Here is a 15,493-nt window from a genome sequence, read left to right on the forward strand (position 1 = left end):
ACACTTAACATAATTTCGTAAGACTTACCTCTTTACAAAATGTTCTAGGGACCATGATTTTAAGAATCCGTGTGAGCCTTGAAAAAAATACCTTGTCCACCATAGCTCGTTCTTTTTTTCCCTCTTTCTACATTAAAAAAGGAAAGTTTTTAATATAGCTATAACAAATCTAGAACAAATAAGATTAAAGAACCATGTATCATCTAAGTCAATATAAACAATTATCAAGATGACACTACATTTAAAGAACAAAGACTTGTACTGCTCTTCATATTCAAACACATTTTCAACAAAACAGGTTATTACCAAAAACAGTAAGTTATTTTTTTTGTTTTTGAAATCTTGAACGTGAATTTCCCTAATATTAATTATAGGAAACTTTCCAATTCCTAAATTTATCATTTAGCATTTCCAATATGCAATCTGCCAATTCATTCTCTTCTTCATAAATTCAAAGACAAGTTTTTAAAGCATCAAACCACTTTGATGCTATAAAATTAACATGTAAATGATAGAAAAAGCAAACAACCCATTAGATAAAGACCACTAAAGAAGCTGAAGTGATAGATAATGCAACCAGAAAAAAAGTAGCTAATATTCAGGAGGCAACAAGGTCAAAGGGCATTGAGAAGTTCCTATTAATGCATCACTTAGACAGGTGAAATGAATGAGGACTGAAAAAGATAGATGTTTGTTTTGAAATAAAAATAAAATAAAATAAAGTAAAATAAAATAAAATAAAATAAAAAGGCCATATGGTGCTGATAAAGAGTGTAAGCATTCCTTTATATTGTTGGGGAAAATGAAAACCAGTACAACTATTATGTTGCATATATCAAATGTAAAATGTACACTGACTATAAAATATAAAACGACTCGTCAAATTTACTTTTAGGGACTTATTCTAAAATACTCTTACCTATATGCTTAAACACATAAGTGAAAACAATAACCTGCACAATATTTATATCATAAAGTTAAAATCTTACATGTACATCAACAGAGGATATTACAAACATTATGGTAAATTTATGTAAAAATCTACACAACTGTATAAAGGAAGCAGCATATATTCAAACAACAGAATACTATAGAGCAGTTAAATTAATTTACAGCTATCAACACAGATCTAAAACACATGCTGGAAAAAAGTAGAATGATACATATAATGACTCAATTTATATAATTTTTCAAAATGCAGAATAATTCTACTTATATTTTTTGTGGAGATATACATACCTATACTCAAAAGTATAAAAATACACATGGGAATGCTAAACACCAAACCCAGCACAGTGTTTACCTTTCTGTGTTTTGAATTTTATACCATGTATATTACAACAAAATTAAATGAAAAAGTATTTTAAAATCAAGTCAAGTATCTCTTTATACTATTTTCTAACTGTAATAAATCTTCTCCTTCTTAAATCTCATGTCTTATGAAAACTGTCTCACCCCACCCCATCCTACAACAGATTGTAACAAATTTCTGTTGGAAAAAAATTTCCTTCTTAATTGCTTTCCTCATTAAGAAACATATTCGCCCAGGGTGGTGTAGCTCAGTGGATTGAGCGCGGGGCTGGGAAACAAAGTGTCGCAGGTTCGATTCCCAGCCAGGGTACATTCCTGGGTTGCAGGCCATAACCCCCAGCAACCGCACATTGATGTTTCTCTCTCTCTCTATCTCTATCTCCCTCCCTTCCGTCTCTAAAAAATAAATAAAATATTTAAAAAATTAAAAAAGAGGCTAATAAAAAGAAAAGAAACATATTCACTGAAAAAAATTAGAAAATTCTGATTAGCAAAAATAAGGAGCCTACACCTATCATTTAAAGATATCAACCATGAGCCCTGGCTGGTGTAGCTCAGTGGATTGAGAGCGGGCTGTGAACCAAAGTGTCGCAGGTTCGATTCCCAGTCAGGGCACATGCCTGGGTTGCAGGCCATGACCCCCAGCAACCGCACATTGATGTTTCTCTCTCACTCTCTTTCTCCCTCCCTTCCCTCTCTAAAAATAAATAAAAATAAAATCTTTAAAAAAAATCAACTGTGATAACTAGCATATACCCAACCAGGTTTCATTTTGGCACATATGTATAATTGTGCATGTGTGTGTATCTCCCTAATAAATTTTACAGATGTGGTATCATTGTACATACTGCCTTATATCTTCTTTTGGCCAATCATTTAATCTAACCTAAATTTATCTTGCTCATACAATATGATCAGCAAATAAGTATATGCTAAAAACATTGTACAAAAAAATTAAAAAACAAGTGAATGAACTTAGCTGTACTAATTTCACTGATGTCCTAGAACTTACAGATATAATATGCAGGCAATAGATAGGAGTCTAAGGTTTGATATTTGAGGGGGGTGAATAAAAAAAACCCCAGAATTTATTTATAAAAAATTGTGCATTTATTCTTCCATGTTTTAACTTCAGTCAGCTTCAAAGTATTCTCCATTGGATGCAATACACCTATGGAGACATTTTTTCCACTGCTCAAAACAGTTTTTTAACTTATTTTTTAATGCCTTTTAGTGCTTCTGCCATTTTTTTTGTTGCACCTCTTCCACATCAACAAAGTTTCCCTTTGAGAACTTTTTTCATCCAGGGAAACATAAAAAAAGTCACTCAGGGCATGATCGGGTGAATAGGGATGGTGGGTAAAATTGCTGAACATGCAGCTTGTTTTTAGTCAAAAACTGCTGATCTCCAGCATAGTGTGGGCTTGCGAAATCACCCATCATGAAATGGGCAAACATGTTGAGTCTTCAAAAAAAATTCACTGAAGCCAAATATAGCCTCTCACAACACTACTTGGTACACTGATGGACATGGGTTCCTAGAACACTCACTTACCTAGAGGGGGAAGCCTGCACTACAGGGGCCCCGCCCTCCAAAAGATAATTCCAGATTTTTGCCCCCCCTTGTAAATCAACAAAAGTTTGATTATTCACATATAATTTAGATATGAGAAATTATGGGGAAAAAAAGGAAAGAAATTATGAACATGGAGATATACCAGACAACTTGAGATAAACACATCTGGTCCCATTTTTTCAAAGCCTGGGGAAAAGATTATGGAAACTAAAGAACAAAAATTTCAATGTCCATCTCTAGAATATTCAGAAAATAGATATTAATATGGAAGATTTGGGATACTTAAGAAACACCACTATAAGCCAGCATGAATTTACTGTGAATAAGTTATGTCAAGCTCTTCTAATATTCTTCCTTTTGAGGGTATCGTACTAGTGTATTAGCTGGCATATACAATGTAAGCTCCACTTACTTTTATAACTGCTACACAGCCAGAGCCAAAAACAATACCAGGCATGTATGAAGAGCTCAATTGATATTTATTGAAAGGTTAATAACAATTAAAAATTAATCAAGGAATTTGATGTTTCTTACATAATTAGTGGCCCTTAATGGAGAAATAAAAACCAGATTTTGCTACAAGTGGTTATAGTCACATCTGGATAAAACATAGCCATAAAAAAAAGATTAAGAGATGCCAGTCAGACTTTGTCTGGTCAACTACATTCTATACTAAATACAATGTCTAGAGAAACTAATGAGTATGGGTCCAGAGGAATAAATACAGAATTGAAAAAGGATCAGAAACTGTCACCTGAGAAACAGTTGAAAACATAAGGGTTGTTTAGCATGGAAAAAAACGATGTGGAAGATACAACTATCTTCAAACAGTATGAGAGTCTATCAGAGAAAACAGAGCAGGCTTGTCCTGTGTTGCAACAAAAGACAAAACTGTCAATCACTAAGTGCCCACAGAGGGAAGATAAACCTCATCATGGGCTAGAACTAATATAGTTACCTGCCTCCTGGGTAGTCTCCAACAAATGAACAAATTCAAGTAAATACTAGAAGTCACCTACCAAGGATTCCCATTTCAGAACGAAGTCCTGTAATATCTAGCAGATTGCAGGTGACATTCAAGTCCCCCATATTCTAAAATTCTATGATTATTGTCCTAACTCAAAATTGTATAACAAAACAAATAAATGCATAAAATTCCAAAGAGTTAATGATTTGAAATTTTACCTCATTGTTCTGTAGTGGTGGTTTTCCATTTTTCTTACTGCAAAGAAAAAAAAGAAAAAAAAGAAAGCACTTTATTTGCAAACTTCCCCCATCATAAAAATTGTTTTAACATATCAAAAGAATATATCATATTCTCCAAATATTTCTTCTTTCACATACCATACATACAATATATTAAGTATAATAGTACAGTTACCTTCAGTAAATAGGTATAATTTACTGAAGGTGTTCAATAAATGTTAACTACTACCAGGCATTATGTTAGTAATTTTTCACACTTATTTTTCAAATTCTTCCACAGAGAGGTGGGGTCTATTCCTCCATCCTTGAATCAAGATTTGACTATGTGAATTGCTTCACCCATGGGACATTAGCCCAGTGATGCAAGCAAGGCCTTGAAAATGTCTGCATTGAACCCTCTCTCTTGATGCTGGGAATCCTTTCCCAGCAATGCAAGTAATCCCAGGTTAGTTGCCTATAGGATGAGAGACGATATGCCATTCCCACGTAACAAATGAAAAAACTGGCTTGGAAAAGAGGAAGTAGTATGTCCAAGATTCATGCTACTCAGAGTAGTTAGTCTGGTGCCAGCCCAGGCCTAACTACTGATCCAGGCCACCACCCTAAACAATATAATGACCAGGCTTAGGCTCTGTCTATAATATACCACCATAGCACCTTATGTTATGATCACATTTCAAATCTCTTATTTAATGTACACTTCCTCCCAATAAATTAGTTCCATGAGATTAAGAGCTATTGCAGGTTGGCTTCTCCTAAGTATAGGTGAGGTGCTATGTGGAGCACAGATGTTTACTGGGCATCAACACCTGGGAAAGGAAGGTAACAAAAGCAAGTTTGGGCAGAATTTAAACTGTGATACAGGCCCAACAAAATTTCACCCAACCAGGTGGGAAGCTGTCACACCAAGTACTGTCTATCAGAGTGCTCTGTGATTAGCCAAAATGGTCAGGTCTTTATTCTGTCTTCCTTGCTCAGTGCATAAATGCACGCTGCTCCAGGGAGGTCATGACATTAGGAAGGTAGCTCTGCAGCTAAGGCAGATGCTAAAGTGTGGGGAGAAGGGGTTACCTGGTCTGCACTCCTCACAGTTGGGACTAGACCTTCTTTGAAGGGGAGTCGGGGTGGCTTATCTCCGTGCCTAATAGAGGGATCACATATTACTCAACCCTCTTTGTTCAACATCTAGTTGAGCTCCAAGAATCTGTAGAATAAACATTTTCAGTAATAAGACACTACGTCACTGAATAAGGCTAGAAAGCCAAATTTAACTACAATAAGAGTAGATGCTCTTACTTTAAAAAGTACTTAGGTTTATCGTTGTTTTCAATCTCATTTGTATTACAGGATTATCAGGTTTTTAATTTTTATGAGATTGTAAAACTGTTTCAGAAAATGCTTTTCATGTACGTGTATGTTCACACACGCCCAGTTAATTATGAGCCCCCTTTTATAAGGCTTTCTAAAATCCTCTTTTTAAGGAATTCTTTAAATGTTTTCCACAGATGGTCTCAATTTTGAAGATACCTGTTGCCTAGGATATATCAGAGCAGTATACTACAATCCCATTTAATGGGTTATATATTTTTTTCACTTGAAATGCCATGCTAAAGACTAGAGAGAAATTAATTTAATTGCAGAAACATGACCTACTGCCAGGCAGATTCAAGTCTAACAAAAATTCAATACTTTTCTTGATTTTTATCCTGTGAAACTAAAAAGACTCTACAACAAACAAATGTCTTCTACGTTTATATGTTCCTTTTGACTAGCAAAAAGATTGATTTATCAACTAAATAGATTCGACATATTTGAAATACATTATTGATATGCATATTAATGACAAGGTACCTGTAATATCTGTAACAATCACTAAATATCAGTTGCCTTGTTATACTTCGTGGTATAACCAACTGAAACAATTTTAAAACCTAATTTTGTGACTATGTGAAATATGACCATTTATATAACCAGTCTATACCAAATGCAATGTATGTTCAGTCAGGTACTGCTAATCTATTTTCTTCTTGTTCAGCAAATCACCAGATTTTCCAAAATATAATGGCAGTCCCTGAATTGATGACTTTCCCTGCCGAACAGTCCTGCCTGAGCAAAGGCAAGGAAAAGAGAATCACAGTACCAACACAAGATATGGAAAAACCTGGTTGTTAAAGTATGAAAAAAAGATACATAGACAAGATATACATCAAATACATGTGCTCTTGAAAAGATAGGTAAATTATAAATGTGATATGGTCAAGAATCATTCAAATGTTTACTAATTGCTTACTATATGCTAAGCACTATTCTAGATCAGCATCTTTTAAACCCCATGGTCTCAAGATTCTAAAAAGCTTTTATTTGTATCACATCTATGGATATTCATCACATGGAAATTCAACCTCAGTATTTTTTAAAAGTATTTATTTGTTCATTTAAAGAAATTAGATAACTGATACATTAAATAAATTTTTATAAAAATAGCTATATTTTTCCAAACAAAACAACTAGATAAGAAAAGTAGCATTGTTTTATATTTTGGCAAATCTCATTAATATCTGGCTTAATAGAAGACAAATGGATTCTCATATCTGATTCTGCATTCTTTCTAGCTATTGCAATACAAGTAGGTATTGTAAAACAGGAGTATTTTAATAATTATGGACATTTTTCTGTGACACTAAAATGTTTCAATGCAGTCTGAAACCATTATCAATGAACTTTTGTGCTCTGATACAATTAAATCCATTGGTCTATGTTACACTTTCACTGGATCTCATACCCATGTAAAATTTGGTAACATCATTCATTGGTCAGTTGGAAATACTGGTTCAACAAGTTATGTAGTAGACCTTCCTAATGTAATATATTTTATTATACAGTATTTTGCAAAATTACATGTTAATATTGCCACCAATCTCACCAGAAAAGTCTTAAGCACTGGGAAGCTATCCAGCTCACAGCAGCAGAGACTTCCAAATTTTAATCTGGAAATTTAAACTGTAACATTAGCAACAAACACTGCCAAATGTTTTTGCTTGAAGGCCTTGCAGAAAATGTCTGCAATATTCAAGGCTGAATAACCAGTTATTCAGTCATTCTTTCAAGTAAAAGTGATGTTCCATAAAAAAAGTGGCAGGAGTTCAGTTCACAAGTCAAATAATCGCCAAGTGCTTGCTTCCCTCCAGATAACCTCTGTACTTTGGTATGTGGCAAGAACTGCTTTGTGAGAACTTCTCATTTTTCTTTGGCAAAGACATTACAAAAAAAAGAAAAGACCAATAACCAACTATTTATAAAATGCATAGAAGGGTTTTATCCAAGATATGGGAAGTCAGGTTCACATTTGAAAAAAATCAAGGTAACTCATCATATTAACAGCCTAAAAAAGAAAAAACACAATCACATCAATAGATACACAAAAGGCCTTTGACAAAAATCTAGCACCTATTCATCATAAAAACTCTCACCAAATTAGGAATGAAAAGAAACTTCCTCAAGCTGTTAAAGGACACCAACAAAAACCTATCACTACCATACCATTAATTTGAAGACTGAGACTGTGAGATCTGGAACACGACAACGATGTCAACTCTCAACACCTCTATCCAATATTGTTACTGGAGGACACAGAGTGCAATCAGGTAAGTAAAAGAAATAAAAGTCATACAGAATTGAAAGGAAGAAGTAAAACCATATTTATTGCAGACTTTATAAACATCTACACAGAAAATCCTAAGGAATCCACAAAAAAAGCTAAGTGAGTTCAACCAGGTTCTAGGATATACCATCTACACATAAATACTAATTGAATTTCTACGTATGAGAAAAGAACAATTACAAATTGAAGTTTTAAGCACACATTTACAAAAGCCCCCCAAATATTAAATATTTAGGGATAAATTTAGAGGAAAAAAAGATGTGCAAGATCTGCATGTTGAAAACTAAAACACAATGCAGAGAAATTAAAGATTAGACAGATACAGCCTGCTCATGGATCAGAAGACTCAATATTGTTAGTATGTCAATTCTCCCCAAATTTATTTAGAAATTTAATGCAATCCCAATCAAAAGTCTATTAGTTTTTTTTGTTTTTGTTTTGTTTTTTGTAGAGAATGACAAGATGATTCTAAAATCTGTGTATGGATGCAAAGGACCTAGAATACCAATAAATTTTGAAAAAGAGCAAAGCTGCAGGAATTGTACCTGATTTTAAGGCTTACCATAAAGCTATAGTAATAAAGACTTTGATACTGAAGTATAAATATAGATCAAAGAGACAGAAAAGTCCAGAAGTAGACACACATACGTATGGCCAATTGATTTAGGACAAGGTGCCAAGGCAATTCAATGGGGAAAGGATAATCTTTTTAACAAATGTTACTGGTCAACTGAATATCCATAAGCAAAAAAAAAAACAAAAAAAGCCCTTACTGCTCACCATATACAAAAATCAATCTGAAATGCAACGCAAACCTAAATACCAGAAAACTGAAATTTCTAGGAGAAAATCTTAGTAATCCTGCACAAAGATTTGTCTCCAAAGACTATTGATATATTAGAGTGATACAAAAATAATAATAAAAGCAAGATATTTCATGGATTAGGACTGTAATCCACAAATTATCTCAGGGTAAAAGCTGCAGCCTCAAGGGCTGCCGGTGAGTCTTCTCTGGGCAAATGGAAAATGGGTTAAAATCAAACTATTGTTATGCACAACATGGATGAATCTCAAAATCATTATGCTGACTGAAAGGAGCTAGGCAAAAAGGTATATAGAGTATAATTCCTCTCACATAGAAATCTAGAGCAGCCCAAACTAACCTGTAGCTATAGAAAGCAGATCAGTGATTGCTCCAGCTGATGGCAGGGAGGGGACTGACTACAAAGGGGCATGTGGGATCTCTGGAGTGATGGAAATGTTTGTTATTTTAATTACAGTGATGGTTACACAGGTGTTTACATGTCAAAATTCAAGTTGTACACTTTAAGTACAATCAGTTTATTGTACCATAATAGTGCTTCAATAAAGACATAAAAACCATTTTAACCAAAACTTAGGAGATGCTTTTTCCTAATAGAATTGTGTGTTGTTTATTGTTTATTGTTGGAGGCATGAGGGAGAAGGAGATGGAGTTTACTGTTCCTTAATAATAGCAACAAAACATGTAAAATTAATAAGCAAGAACTTCCCCTACAGATGGGTAGAGATAAAACATGAGATTAAAAAGAGAAATTGCCAATGATTAAAATACAGAATTTTTTAGAGTTTTCAGACTAAAAAAAGAACAAAATTCTGAAAATTTTAATCAAAATTTAGTTACCCACACAGTAACTCTAAGCTCAATGCTTTTCTCAGTTCATTTTTCTAGGCAATGTGTCCCAGACTTAGGGTAATGCATGAACCTCTTCTGAAGGAAAAAAATTCCCGCAGACCCTAGCATTGCCTTAAATTAAACTGGTGCTTTCTTAAATATGTATTGATTTGGCCAAAAAGTCCATATGTTTTTTTCTGTAAAATAAAAGACATTTTTTATTTTCACCAATAACTTTATTGAGTTGGATATTTTGAGTATATCAGCTATCTTCCACCATTGGCTTCTAGTGGGTAGAGGCCAGGGGTACTGCTAAACATCTTCCAATGCATAAGACAGCCCCACAGCGAAGAAGTAATTTGCCAAATGTCAACAGTACCAAGAAACTTCACAAACCACTTTTCACATGTTCAATCAGTCACAGCACAGCACCTTCTCCATATACTGCACAAACTGTTATTATATTTCAGTTGAGTTTTCACCTTTCTTAAAATAATAAAGCATAAACAATGAAAATATTGAATATTTTCTTTCATCTTCAGTATTAAAATGGCTGCACAAAAATTCACCAATTTTGATGTTTTCTTTAAAATGACGCTGATATGACAGCTGTCATAATACGATCTAACAAAATTGTTTTAATGAAGTTAAAAACAACTAAGTGCCCCTAGAGCCACTATAAAGAAAACACAATGGCCCTTTTGGCCAACCCAATACAAGCATACAATTAAGACTACATAACTTTTGTTTATAGCTCTTCTATATAGTAAAATAAAATTTATCATTTAAAAACAGGCAAAAATTATAAAGCCAATAAAAATGGAATCAACGTTCATTTAAAGTGATACGTGAGGTAACACTGCTACAACTAATCACCAATGCTAGGGTAAAAGAAAGAATTATGTATTGCATATTGCAGCTGATGTCCAAGTTTTTTTATAATCTTCATTTTTTAATAAATAATAAACTGGTTTTAAATCACTGATTTATTAATGTTGATGGGATAATTAAATTTATTAATATATCCCAAAACAAAATCCTAAATATTAAAATATTCAATGAAAACTGACAGCACGGCCCTGGCTGGCGTAGCTCAGTGGATTGAGCGCGGGCTGGGAACCAAAGTGTCCCAGGTTCGATTCCCAGCCAGGGTACATACCTGGGTTGCAGGCCATAAACCCCAGCAACCGCACATTGATGTTTCTCTCTCTCTCTCTCTCTCTCTCTCTCTCTCTCTCTCTCTCTCCCCCCTCCCTTCCCTCTCTAAAAATAAATAAAATCTTAAAAAAAAAAAAAGAAAAAAGAAAACTGACAGCACTTAACTGCTAGTAAATGTTCAAAGTTGATATTTATAGAAACAAATGGGGATCTATGTAATACAATTTGCTCATAAAACTAAGTATTTACTTTTATGTTTGACACATACACACATACACATTACATACATACACCCAGCCACACATACACAGTTTACACAAGTATAAACATACATATACACACTCCCAAAGGGCTACATGATCAGTCAGCTCTCCCATCAATTTTCACTCTTCAAGCTTCCATGAAATACCATGTTCAGAGTGTACTGTGACTTCTTACAAGGCCTTCTCTTGGCCTGAACTCATAATCTACACATAAATTCTATTCTTTTACCACTCTGTGACAATTAAAATGGTACTTTACTGTTGCTCTGTCACTGTCATGGTTGCAAACCAAAGCTTGACCCCACTGGGGGCATGCAAGAGGCAACAGATTGATGTTTCCCTCCCTTCCCCCACCTCTAAAAATTACATAAAACCTGTTTAAAAAAATAGTATAGGACATGGAGTAGCCAAAGAACTTATATGTATGACCCACGGACATGAACTTAAGGGGAAGATTGCTGGAGGGAATGGGGTGTCCTGGGTGGATGGGGACAAAAGGAAAAAACTGGGATGACTATAATAGCATAATCAATAAAATAGAGTAAAAAAGAAAAGAAAGAAAGAAACCTTCAGCTGATGCTGAAACTGATGCCCTGAAAGGCAAAGGTCATTTTCCTAAGGTCTCACAAATAGAATCACCCTGAGTGACCAGAGGACAGTGAGTCCAATAACCTTAACAAAGAATAACAGTACAAGAAGCATTCAAGGGATTTTTTAATGGTCTTATTACAAAAGTGTTACTTTTCACATTCTAGTAAAATAAATTTTAAGTGTGAGAAGACACAATTTTGAATATAAAGTTCAAGAGCAAACATGTTGATTTGAAAGAGACATTTGATATAACTCCTTTGAGAAACAAAAATATGAAATCTGAAATGTGAGTCTTGTATCTGGTTATTAAGATGCTACACTAAAACTGTTACAACGTGCTCTTCAGGAACTTGGTTTAAGTAGTTTCCTGGCTGATACGGCTTCCAGGCAACTTAATAAAAACCCTCCTCTTAAACAGAAAGTATATTTACTATAAGCCTCAAAATCATCCCTACAAGCAATTTTAAATAAAATGTCCAGACCATAATCAACTCTAGTAGACTCCATAACAACAAAAAGAAAATAGTACAAGAAAAATTTCCCAACTTTTGGAAATTGTGGTAGATTAAATACAGAAACAAATTGTTTGTGCTGCTCCTAAAAAAGAGGAATCTATTTTCCCATTCTTGAATCTGGGCCAGGCTTGTGACTTGTTCTAATTCAACATAATGTAGTAAAAGGGTTTCTGCTTTCCCCTTCTCCTCTTAGAATGCTGGCCTGAGAATACCATGTGAGAGATTGGTCTAGTCTGCTGGATAAAAAGTCACGTACATAGAACCAAGGAACCCCAGTCACCAGCCAGCACCAACCACCAGATATGAACCAATCCTCTAGCTAAATGCACCTCATAAACAAACCCAGACAAAACCAGCAGAGAAACTGCCCAGCCACTCACAGAATTAAGGAGGGTAATAGCTGTGTTAAGTATTTGGGTGGTTTGTTACCCAACTGTAGATAACTGACATAAAGAGATATATTTGTGACAAGGCATGGGTCAAAGAAATCAAAATATATGTTGGAATGAATGATATTTATATCAAATGTTATGTTTGTAAAATGATAAAGTTTACATATCAAAAAACCCAAGGGATGTAATTAAAGCAGTGCCTAGAGGGAACTTTAAAACCTGCAATTCATACATTAGAAAAGAAGGCTGAAAATCTGTTATCTATTACAGAACATTAGAAAAACAAAGTTAAATGAAGTATAAAGAATAAAAGAACAGAGGTAAAAGCAAATAATAAAAGACATACACTTAATAGAGGTAAAGAAAAACTAAAAGCTGGATTATTTTTTAAATCTTTCAATGAACTTTTTATTAGCCTTCTGCCCTGCTACGGGATGCCCCACTTCTGCTGCCTTTAATGCCTTAAAACTTTGGTGTCGTTGACCTCAGACACCACTCTGCCGTCCACAATCCTGTGGGTTGTGGTCTTTTTGGATGGTCTGTAAGGAGGGGCTCTTGTATGGGGCATCAACAAGATTGAAGTCCTCCCCTTCTTCCAGTAGGCTGCGGTAGGTGGCAATCTCAGCCTCCAGCTTGACCTTGATGTTCAGCAGAGCCTCATACTTCTGGGCCTGGTGCTGGCCCTCTACCCAGGTCTGGGCTAGCTCTGACTCCAGGTGCAGCAGGATCCCATTGAGTTGTTCCATCTGCATGGCATAGCGCACCTTCAACTCCCTCAGGTTGTTCTCTAAACTGACCTTCAAATTCTTCACTGAGTCCAGGTCAGTCTCCAATGACTGGACCATATGTATCAGCTCCATTAGTGTCGTCTCAGCAGCGTTTATCTCAGCAGTCTGCGAGGTGACCAATGTGGTGTTCTCTTCAGTCTAATGGGAACAGTACTTGTCTAGCTCCTCTCTTCTTCCAAGCCAGCTCGTCATACTGGCCCCGGATATCTGCCATGATTTTGCCAAGGTCCTGAGATTTGGGGGCATCCAACTTCACAGTCAACCCAGAACTGGCCATCTGGTTTTGTAGACTATTTACTTCCTCCTTGTGGTTCTTCTTCATGAAGAGCAGATCCTCCTTGAGAGTCTCAATCTCTATCTCCAGCTGCAGCCAAGTGATATTGGGGTCATCAATGACCTTTTGGAGCCCATTGTCATTCTCCACAGATTGGTGAATGGCCAGCTCCATCTCATACTTGACTCTGAAGTCATCAGCAGCAAGACAAGCACGGTCAATCTGCAGAACAACGCGGGCACTGTCCACGTAATTTGCAAAGATCTGAGCCCTCAGGTCCTCAATGATGGTCTTGAAATAATGCCCCCAATCTCTGACCTGGGGTCCCTTCTTCTCTAAGTGTTCCCAGATTTTGATCTCCAGTCTCTGATTATCAGCCTCCAGGCTTCTCACCCTGTCCAGGTAAGAGGCCAGGCGGTCATTCAGGCATTACATAGTCTCCTTCTCGCTCTGGATGCCCCCTATGCCCACCAGACCCCCGGCCAACCCTGCAGCTAGGCCCCTGGATACCCAGCTGCCACGCATGCTGGTGGAGCGGAACACTGAGATCCAGAAGCCTGAGCCCCTGGCACCTGCATAGATGCTGGCCATGCTGCTGGCCAGCCGGACCCGGTAGCTGGGTGACTGCACAGAGCCCAGGGTCCAGTAGCTTGTGGAGAAGCTAGAGCGTGTGCTGAAGCACATGTTGTTCAGGGAGGAAGATGAGAAGCTGAGACTCAGGTAGCAGGTGCTAAAAGCTGGATTTTTAAAAAAATTACACTTTATAAACTCATGGCAAGATTGATCAAGATTTAAAAAGCAAGAGGGCAATATAAACAATATTAGAAATTAATCTATAGATTAGAAGCAACCCTCATCAAAATCTCAACATGCTAGTCCTAAAATTTATATAGAATACCAATGCAAGAGTGATTACTAAGGTACTTCTTTATATTTTATTTATAAGAGTCAACTGCATGCATAAAATAGGGTTCCTCCCATGCATCTATAAAATAGTGAGCATTAAATACTTATTTACTTGGTTCATAATGATACTTATGAAAAACTCACTGGTCACTACCAGAGGAACTAATGTATTGTTTTTTAAATATTTATTTATTTATTTATTTTTCTTTAGAGGGAGGGGAAGGGAGAGAGGGAAAGAAGAAACACTAATCATTTCCCTCTCCTGCACACTGGACCAGGAGCGAATCTGCAACAAAGGCATGTGCCCTGACCAGGAAGTGACCTTTTGCTTTGGGGATGACGCCCAACTAATTAAGCCACAGCAGTCAGGGCCTAATGTATTATTTTAAAAACTGGTAAAGAACCAAATGTCCACCCTTCCTTTTCTAAATGAATTGTACCACTGGGTAACCAAAGAGTAGATGAAATGTTTTTTTATGGACTCATTCCACCTTATAAATAAAAAATAACAGCATTCAAATATCTCCATTCTGTAATCTCTAATAAATTCATTGATCTAGGCATCAAACATCAGTGGCTGCTAAAATCACAAAAAGACAAACAACCAGACACTATCCATCTCCTGAGGGAAGTCAGACCACATCAGCACCTGGGAAGCATTCTTGTCCAAAAACCAAAAATAAAGTATTAACTTGATGAAGCTTTTAGATCCAGCTATCAATTTACAGGAAATACAAAGAATGAAGAAAAATTATGCAAATAGCATAATCCAGATTATGGAATCTGTATAGGTCAAAATACCTATTTTATTTGTTGCTTCAACAAATAAAATGTAAAACGGAGGCAGAGCGGGGAAGAGCTGGCATTGGGACATGAAGATTGAGATTTAAAACAAAAACACAGGCACAATTAAATTACAGTGTTTAAGAATGCACATTTGGATGGTAAAATTTAAAAAACTAAAAAGATGCAATTACTCTAGAAGTCAGGATAGCAGTTACTACTAGGGGAGAAGGAGCTATGATCAGGAAGAGGCATATGGAAGGCTTTTAGAGTAGATGGCAAAGATTTCTTGACCTGAGCAGTAGTTATAAGTGTATTTGTTTTGTTTAAAAAAAGTCATTAAAATACATTTGAAACATAAAAAAACAAGTGAAAGCACTGTGTACCCATTAGTACACGGCATGACTGAAGAAAT

The 15,493-nt window shown here is 35.8% G+C and overlaps 1 protein-coding gene and 1 pseudogene across 2 annotated transcripts in view; both read right to left on the reverse strand.

Moving 5' to 3' along the window:
- Positions 1 to 15,493, reverse strand: part of ABCD3 (ATP binding cassette subfamily D member 3) — a 76,906-nt gene that overhangs the window by 41,916 nt on the left and 19,497 nt on the right. For both annotated transcript variants that reach the window (XM_045847100.1, XM_045847099.1), the window contains exons 2-3: positions 4,073 to 4,109; positions 29 to 127 (exon numbers count right to left, since the gene is read on the reverse strand). In XM_045847100.1, coding sequence (XP_045703056.1) covers positions 29 to 127; positions 4,073 to 4,109 — 136 coding nt within the window. The remainder of the gene's footprint in view (positions 1 to 28; positions 128 to 4,072; positions 4,110 to 15,493) is intronic.
- On the reverse strand, positions 12,782 to 14,073 carry LOC123824008 (annotated as a pseudogene).

This window comes from Phyllostomus hastatus, unplaced genomic scaffold (genome assembly GCF_019186645.2).
Source record: "Phyllostomus hastatus isolate PE091 unplaced genomic scaffold, TTU_PhHast_1.1 phas_contig_524, whole genome shotgun sequence".
Lineage (NCBI taxonomy): Eukaryota > Metazoa > Chordata > Mammalia > Chiroptera > Phyllostomidae > Phyllostomus > Phyllostomus hastatus.